Genomic DNA, 8,578 nt, shown 5'->3' on the forward strand with positions numbered 1-8,578 from the left:
TGTGTGTGTGTGCGTGTATATTTATATGGGTAATATTTAAAAATTCTTATGGCGTAAAATTCGTGATGAAGTTAGTAGATTTATAGGCTACCTTTTTTTTTCTTTTTTTTTCAACTTCCGGAAAATAACTGCTAATGAAAAAAATGTTTTTTTTATATCTTTCGGTAACTGATCTATATCCATTTTTTCCTCTTACCCCGGTAGCCAATTAGCGCAACTAATTGGGGTTTAATGTGATTAAAGTCAAATCTCCGAGCGTGTAACTTTGACGTCATTGCCACTGGCTTCTCCTCTTGGAAATATACTGTTATAAACATGAATTAGATATTTGTTGTGGAGTGGATTAAAACAGCAAAAAACAAAATAAAAACTCAGTACTTGTCATAGCGTAAATGAAATCAAGTTTCATAATAAGACCTGCATGACAGTGAGGTGAAGGTGAAAACGTAATATTTACACTCACCAATAAGAAGAAAACAAATTGGACGACCCTATATTTTGTAAACCGAGCAGGGATTTGCAATTGAGATGAAAAGAGGGCATTGATATGTAAATCGAATACAAGAGTTTTCGCTATTCTGAATAGATTAACATAATATGATAGAGGAATTGGATATCACATGTTATGGTAAACAAAATTTTTTGTACTTTCCTAAATGTAGAAATCCAGCCCTTGTTGCATGTCAAAGAGCATTTGTTATGCAGTATCGATGATTGAACTTAAGTCGGTCTATAATATGATACAGATACATATATAAATGGTTATGCCAATTGAGGGAATTTGGAGAAAAATAGACTGTAATTGTAAAGTTTGTTATCCTACACATATCAAGATTATTTGAAAAAGTTCTATTTTGCAAAATATTTTCTAACAACAGCGATGGTATCACTTTCTGTATTTTTTTTTTCAACGTAAAGCAATATGAAAATAAAATCCAAATGCTTTTTTCCTCTAGAATAACACTCAGGCCTTTGTCTAATTTTTGGACAATTATCTCATGACTAAAAAAATTAGTAAAAGAATGTTTAAAAAAGAAAAAAAAATAACATGACCCTGTTTAGTCTAACTGCTGACATTGGAACAATCAGAAACGGAAGAAGGAAAATCATGTATATAATAAAAGGCAAGGAACACATCCTTAATTAAAAAAGCTGTTTAGTCTCTCACGCAATGAGAAAGAAGTAAAATTGAAAATTGGAAGGTTTTCAAAGAGTTGGTTGCTGGAATTTATAATAATAGCTGTTGCAGTTTAGTGAAAAGGTTTAATGTTTTAAAGCAGTGTTTCCCAACCTTTTTTAACTGATTATCCCAAAATTTTATTTCCAACTAATCAATTACCCCATTGAACATATACCCGGTAATATCGGATGTTTTTTTGCAGCCACCTGATGAACTGTATGGATCTTATAGCCCACTATTGGCTGCTTATAGTTAAGGATCCAAAACAAATGCAAACTTTTCCATTTTAATGGATATCAAAATGAACCATCATCAGTGCAAAATATTCAATGTAACAATATTAATAGGTATTATTTAGTAATCACTTTATGTTTGCTCTGGTTTTTCAGTGTGAGGGTTGAACTTGTTTTGCCTGTGCAATTTTCTCTATGCAGGGCTTGGTTACAGAAAGGGCTACATGGGCATCAGATGACACGTTGAGTCTGTTACGTTTCTTGGTCTTCATTCCAAGGATAGTAGAGAAAGCTTGCTCGCAGAGATAAGTGGTAGAAAATCCTAAGAGAATTTGTACTGCTCGAGAGACTAGTGTTGGTATATTCTGCAAACGAGAGATCCAAAAGGTGTCTAGACCAGCTTTGGCCTCAAACATTAGTTTCCATGCATTATTTGTCCTGAGTGTGATCAATTCTTCTTTTCCCGGACAGTCCTTATCAGGAATAATATCTTTACTCACATTAAAAGGATTTCTTACCCATTCATTGTTGGTATTATTCAAATCTGGGAAGTACTTATGCAAGCTTTCCAAGAGACCGGTCAGGTGATCTCTAATGTCTGTCTTCATGTGGTTGAGGATATCTTCAGAATTCACTTAATCATGGAAGGCATCTAATGTGGGAAATTGTACAATTCCCTTTCCAACACGTCTGATCCATAGTTGCAATTTCCCACAAAAGGAAACGATGTTTTCCCGAAGTTCCAATGATGTGGTCTGTCTTCCTTGAAGTTTTAAATTTCTTGCATTCACAACCCCAAAGATATCAGCTAGATAGCAGAAATGTGCGACCCATAATTCATCGTTAAACAAATTCGCAAGGGATGATCCTTTCTCTTCCAAAAATATATGAGGTAATTCACAGAGCTTAGCAACACGAACAAGGACTTTCCCACGTGAGAGCCAACGAACTTCAGTATGGTACAGAAGATTCTCACAATGAGCTCCCATTTCTTCACACATCTCTTTGAATATGCGACTGTTCAAACCTTTTGATTTGACGAAGTTTACAATCTTGATAACGTCATCCAAAACAATCTTGATGGACTAAGGCAGGCCGTGTGAAGCCAAGGCATAACGATGAATGACACAGTGCACAACCTCGATATCTTGGTTCTTTTCCTTCAACAAGCCATGGAACCCTTTGCAATGGCCCATCATGCTTGGGGCTCTATCAACTGATACCTGGGAAACCTTGCTTCAATCTAAACCTTCCTTTCTCAGGAACCCATCCACAGTGTTGAAAATATCTGCACATTTGGTAGTTGTTGACAGATCTTCATATAGTAACATTTCCTCCTTGATACTACCCTCACGAACATATCTAATGAACCCAATCAAAGTGGGCCAAGATGCAATATCTGTGCTTTTATCAAACTGCATTGAAAATTTGGGATAGGAACTGGATAATACCTCTGAAATAAATTGTTCATGAATGTCGGCAGCGAGATCGTCTATCTTCCTGCGAATTGTGTTATTGGAGAGTGAAATAGCACTGAGTATTTTGGCTTGGTGCAAGCCACATAATTTTTCCACCATTATGATTGAGAATGGTAAAATCAACTCTTCAGCAACTGTATGTGGCTTTTGTGTCTTTGCTATGCGATATGCCACTTCATATGAAGCTTCAACAGCAGCTGCCAGTTGTTGTGATGCAAGTCCAGTTTTTCCAAACTTCACAGCCTGCAGATTTATTGCCTTTTGTTGAAAAAATTTGATACTCTGGGAGGCACTTCCAGGATGACACTTCATCAGATGTTCCTTCAGCTTTCCTGGTTTCAGACTTTCATTGATGAGAACTTTGCAGCATAACACACATTTTGGGCGATCTCCAAAACAATCAGGCATATTCACAAAGCCATATTGTAAAAATGCTTCACTGTAGGCTCGTTTCCGTGTGTTTTTACTTGCCATCTTCTGAAAAATCAAAAGTATGATTAACGAGAAACAAAAGCACGAGCACAAAATAATAATGAAAAACATAATAGTAAAGGCTAATAAGGTTAATAAAGACGGAAAATCAGGTTATGTATTCCTGATACATCACTGAATGAAAACTACTGAATGACCATATTGGAAATTCCCGAAAATTTTCGAGTTACAACATCTCACAGGTCTTCCAGGGCCAGGAATGTGTTTGAATCCAAGAATTGCTTGTTAAGTAAAATGGTTAAGATTCGTTTTATTAACCTGCCAGTATTGCATTACCTACCTTATGAAACATCACAAGCTCTTATATATTTTCTATAAACATTCAAATATCATGGAAACGCTTTTTGAATCAACTTCAAGGAGTATTTATTTTTGGAAATAGGAAATAATGACACCTACCACTGGTTAGGAATATTATAATATAGTTTACTTGTTTAATGTACTTAACCAGTGCGCTTCGATACGGCCTGATTTGTCCAAACGCGCCCCGTGCCTCAGTGTGGATACCGACACTTTTGTCCAAGGCCTCAGAGCGGTGTTCACCGATAGTTTTATGCAGTGGCAACACTTGGTATCACAGCACACAGCACTGAGTCACCGCGGGCGGTAGGCGAGGAGAGGAGATTAGGATGCATTTTTTTCCTTCTCTCTCTCTCTCTCTCTCTCTCTCTCTCTCTCTCTCTCTCTCTCTCTCTCTCTCTCTCTCTCTCTCTCTTTTCGTTTTCATGAAAGTGGAGAAGGTGGAAGAGGAGTGCTGGAAAGTAGTGGGTTTCCGTGCAGTGAATAGAACGGCTGAATCCCGCCTTTGTTTACATTTGAAAAACTTTTGCCACTGGTACTAAAATAAGAGGAAAATATGTAATATTCATGTTCAAGTAATTGTAAATTATATCAAAACGTACCTTTTGCGAAGTTCAAACAGTTTATTCAGTTTAAATCACGTAATATCTCGACTGTCGCCTGAAAAATCGAGAAAAGACCTCAACGCGAGTGTTGACAGATGGGAGACTGTAGTGCAGCTCGGAGCCGAGGGCAGGGTTGTGCTGCCTGCCACCCGGACCAAATTATTGTACAGCAATATTAAGATTATTGAGTTTTCCTGAAAAATAATTATTGCAGATTTTGTGTATGAATTATGGCAATAATTATGGGAATGTGAATAACTCTATTTCAGAACATCTTGATTACTCCAAAAATACCGGGTGCATTACCCCACTGGGGTAATTCACCCCACGGTTGGGAAACATTGTTTAAAGCCTTTATTGGTGCTTTTCCGAATTCCTAGAAATTTCGATAATGAAATTCTCTTGTGATTATATTATATCAATTAAGTATTTTCTACAATTTATTATGTACACCTTACAATACTTGATGTTTCGATTCACTTATGAAATCATGAAGTTTTTAACATCATGAATCCCAAGGAGATCACTTATTTTTTCCTTACTGAATTGATAACCAAGATTATACTTAAATGTTTAAAATCCAACAGATTTTTTTAGATGTGAGGTTAAAGCTCTAAGAAGATTATTGGGAGTTAAATGGCAGGAAAGGATTAGAAATGAAACTATAAGAGAGATTACCCGGGTGCTTTATGTGGAGGAAATCATGGTGAGGGATACATGCAGATAGTTTGGGCATCGTCTTCGCACTCCCCAAGATAGACTAGTTCACCAAACTTTCAACTGGGCTTCACGATGCACTGCATGAGTTCGAAGACCCAGGCCTACATGACAGAGGACTATGAAACGTGAGGTAGGAGATGATGAATGAAAAAGTATTGATTTAAAGGCTCAAGATAGAGACACCAGTTGAAATCTAACAAAAAAACCTTTGCGTCAATAGGCGTAGGAGGAAATGATTTTTATTTAATTTCTTATAATTATGATTACTGATACCTAAAAGACCTAGAGCAATGGCCTCTAAATCCATTTTCTTTCCATCCAGCATTTGGCAGAAGTTTGTTTAGTCATTCCCTTTCTTATTGAAGCTAAATAAAATTCCAGATAAAAAGGGTACATTTTGGCCATAATGTTTGAGAGAAAATTAAGTAAAAGGATGAGGTTTAATTTTACAAAATCAGTAAATGAAACATTAATAAATATTATGTTGCTCCTAATCGAAAACATCAAGTTGTTTCAAATTCAAAATGGAATTTGAGAACTTAGACCCATTTTACATTTTCAGTCACTCGATATGATTGCAGTGTATACTTTTGACATTATGACTGGAAACCCAAAATCCCGATATTTAAGATGAAATTAAACAAGTCTAATGTTAAAAAAAAGAAGAAAGAAAAAAAAACTCATGCGTTGATTTTCAGATGCATTAGCCTATAATTAAACCCATACAGACCTAAACAAGTGGAAGGACACATGGAAAAGAAAACAAGTATTTTGCCAGTCAAAGGACTCAATATTTCTCTAGCGGTAGTCTCTCAACTGGTGACTGGTGCCTTGCCCAACCTACTACTTTCAATAGAACTGGTTAACAAATTCCGTCCTGGAGAGTTTATGCAAACGATTATATCAAATGTTAGTTAACATGTTTTTTATAAAGAATTTCATAAAAAAAACATAAACTGAAACAAAATTTGAGACATGAACGTGAAAAAAAAAAAAGAAAAAAAAAGAGTATCAACTGTATCTAATGGGCATCCGAAGGTTTTACACATTGCTAGTTTTTATTTATAATTTTTAGTGCAACCTCTCACTTGATGGATATAGTAAATACTTATATACTATATTTTTCTTAATTCCTTGAGCAGGAATGTATCCTTTCTGCGAAAAACAATACAATTATATATTTTGACGTAATAGGACACCTCCCTGCTTATAACAAACATGATACATCTTGATAATAACATTAATGATTACTTTGAAAGAATTATTCTGTTGTGTATCTAATAGTGAAATTTATCATGCACTGTTAATTGTAGAAGCCATGTCACTATATCACTCGTGACAAATACATCCGAATATAAAATTAAGTTTTCCAGTGACTGCATGCCAATTGGTAATCTCATTATTATAGCTATCACTCTCTCTCTCTCTCTCTCTCTCTCTCTCTCTCTCTCTCTCTCTCTCTCTCTCTCTCTCTCTCTCTCTCTCTCTCTCTCTCTCCACAGGGCTTTGAGTATTGAGATCTGAAGTTTCTTATTATTGATTAAATTGAATGAAGCATTAAGTGATAGATAACTCACGGATTTCCTAGAGAAAATCACATCAAATGTTAACGATGCACTATAAAAACCTTCATTTTATCTAATAATAGAAAATTATTACAGTTTATTGTTAATGATATTATCACCTATAAAACTTAACCATTACTATGTTGGAACATGATTTCCATCTTTCAGCTAAGTAGGATTGACATAGAAACTGAGGATATTAAAAAAAAAAAAAAAAAAAAAGATTGAAAAAAAAATTATATGATCTACGCCATTAGAGAAAAAATAAAATAAAACGTGTAACGAGTATAAATTTGATAATAAACATTGCTAAGACATCATAATTTTCTAATCAATATCTATACCATAACGTAATTCCATATGTGAATCATCATTTCTGAGGACCTAACATGTTTGCTGTCATTAACGGGGTGTCATAATCAGTCATCAGGAATACTAAGGACATTTCATGATGAAAGATTCACATCAAGATATGGGTGTCCTTCATTCTCCAAGGTATTGACAACTCTACACTAATAGGGTTCCTGCATCTAATTAACTACAGTCTAATGGACCTTAATTATGTTTCAGCTAATTCTATTATATTCATTACGTTTTCAACATACATTATATACATATTTTCCCATAAGAATGTGCAACTAGAATCAACAAGAAAAATAATGATTAAACATTTTGTCGTAAATTACTTATTATAACAATTATCTTCTCCGTATAACTACAATATTTACTTATCATGAATAATGAGGAGTGAACTGGTATAATATTGGCCTTTGGACGATCGTATCTTCTTAAGGATGCCTAAGATTCATTTTACTTTTTTAATGACTCGTATGGAATTATTTATCCAAATTTAAAGGTATATTATACAAATAAAAAAAAAGTCTTACTTCTTCTTGTTTAGCCACTGAATAATAATATTTTAACTTTGTAATCCCCGACTTAAGATTTATGCTTTAACTGTGTCTTGAATGAATGCAATAAGCAGTCGTGGCTAGTTTGGTAAAACCTGATGTATATACAATCTGTTGAGCTATGCCGAGATAACGCCAATAATAATATTGAAATCATGATAATTTGGCATTGGTTATTACTTGTAAATACCAACGATTTCTGAATACCTTATTTTAAGCTGTGCATAGTCCTCCCTGATATTTTTTTCATATCACTATATAATTTATCAATTAAAAGGATATTTAATTCCACTTATAAATACATTTTCACTTAGGAATGCTGATGATGTAGAGACAGTATACCACTCACTGATTATCAAACATTGGCTTAAATCTTAGTTCCAATGATTTGCCAAAGGACGTGTAATTTCATCAAATAAAAAAGTTTAACATTCACGAATACCGACACAACATTCAGGACCAAAGTTAGAGGAATGTATCAAAGTTGTTTATTAAATAGTTATAATTTACGTATAAAAATATTTATGATTATAATTGATTTTTCTTTAGATTTTGACATGTGCTTCTTCCATATTTTCTTACCTGGCACTAACTTCAGGCACAACTGTTTGAAGGATCACTCGTTATATCATTAAACAACTCTTTGGAAACATTAAAGCAGATATGTGAAGTAGTAAATTTTGATATAAAGATTAGAAAAGTGTATTTTAAGGAATACAATCATTAGGACAAATTTTTTCAATCAATCTATTTATTTCAGGAAACAGTAAAACACTAAAAGAGGGACTCGGTAGAGCACTCACCTTCGTCATTTACACTTTTGCCAGTAAGAAAACTGATGAGGTTCATGCAAATCGGATAAAAATGGACCTCTAAATAGCAAAAAGACTTGTTTTCACCTTTTCGTTACCCTAGACCACTTAAAAAATTTAATCATATTGTCCCTGAATCATGGCCAATTATTCCACCAAATCTCATGAGATTAGGTTAAAAAGGTTTTGAGCTATAAGAATCACAAACATACAGACAGATATATGAACAAATAAAAACACAAACAAGAGTAATGGCATCTGTATGCCATGCTACATATTACA

General features: G+C 34.2%; 2 protein-coding genes across 2 annotated transcripts; both read right to left on the reverse strand.

Moving 5' to 3' along the window:
- Positions 1-1,565: 1,565 nt before the first annotated feature.
- Positions 1,566-2,021, reverse strand: LOC137644674 (SCAN domain-containing protein 3-like). The gene has a single exon (XM_068377625.1). It carries the CDS (start codon positions 2,019-2,021, stop codon positions 1,566-1,568), a length of 456 nt encoding a protein of 151 aa, XP_068233726.1.
- Positions 2,022-2,651: 630 nt separating this feature from the next.
- On the reverse strand, positions 2,652-8,296 carry LOC137644675 (zinc finger BED domain-containing protein 5-like). The gene is made up of 2 exons (XM_068377627.1): positions 8,288-8,296; positions 2,652-3,368 (listed from the first exon to the last, which is right to left on the reverse strand). The coding sequence occupies exons 1-2, from the start codon at positions 8,294-8,296 to the stop codon at positions 2,652-2,654; spliced, it is 726 nt and encodes a 241-aa protein (XP_068233728.1).
- Positions 8,297-8,578: the final 282 nt, after the last annotated feature.

Source organism: Palaemon carinicauda, chromosome 7, assembly GCF_036898095.1.
Source record: "Palaemon carinicauda isolate YSFRI2023 chromosome 7, ASM3689809v2, whole genome shotgun sequence".
Taxonomy (NCBI): Eukaryota; Metazoa; Arthropoda; class Malacostraca; order Decapoda; family Palaemonidae; genus Palaemon; species Palaemon carinicauda.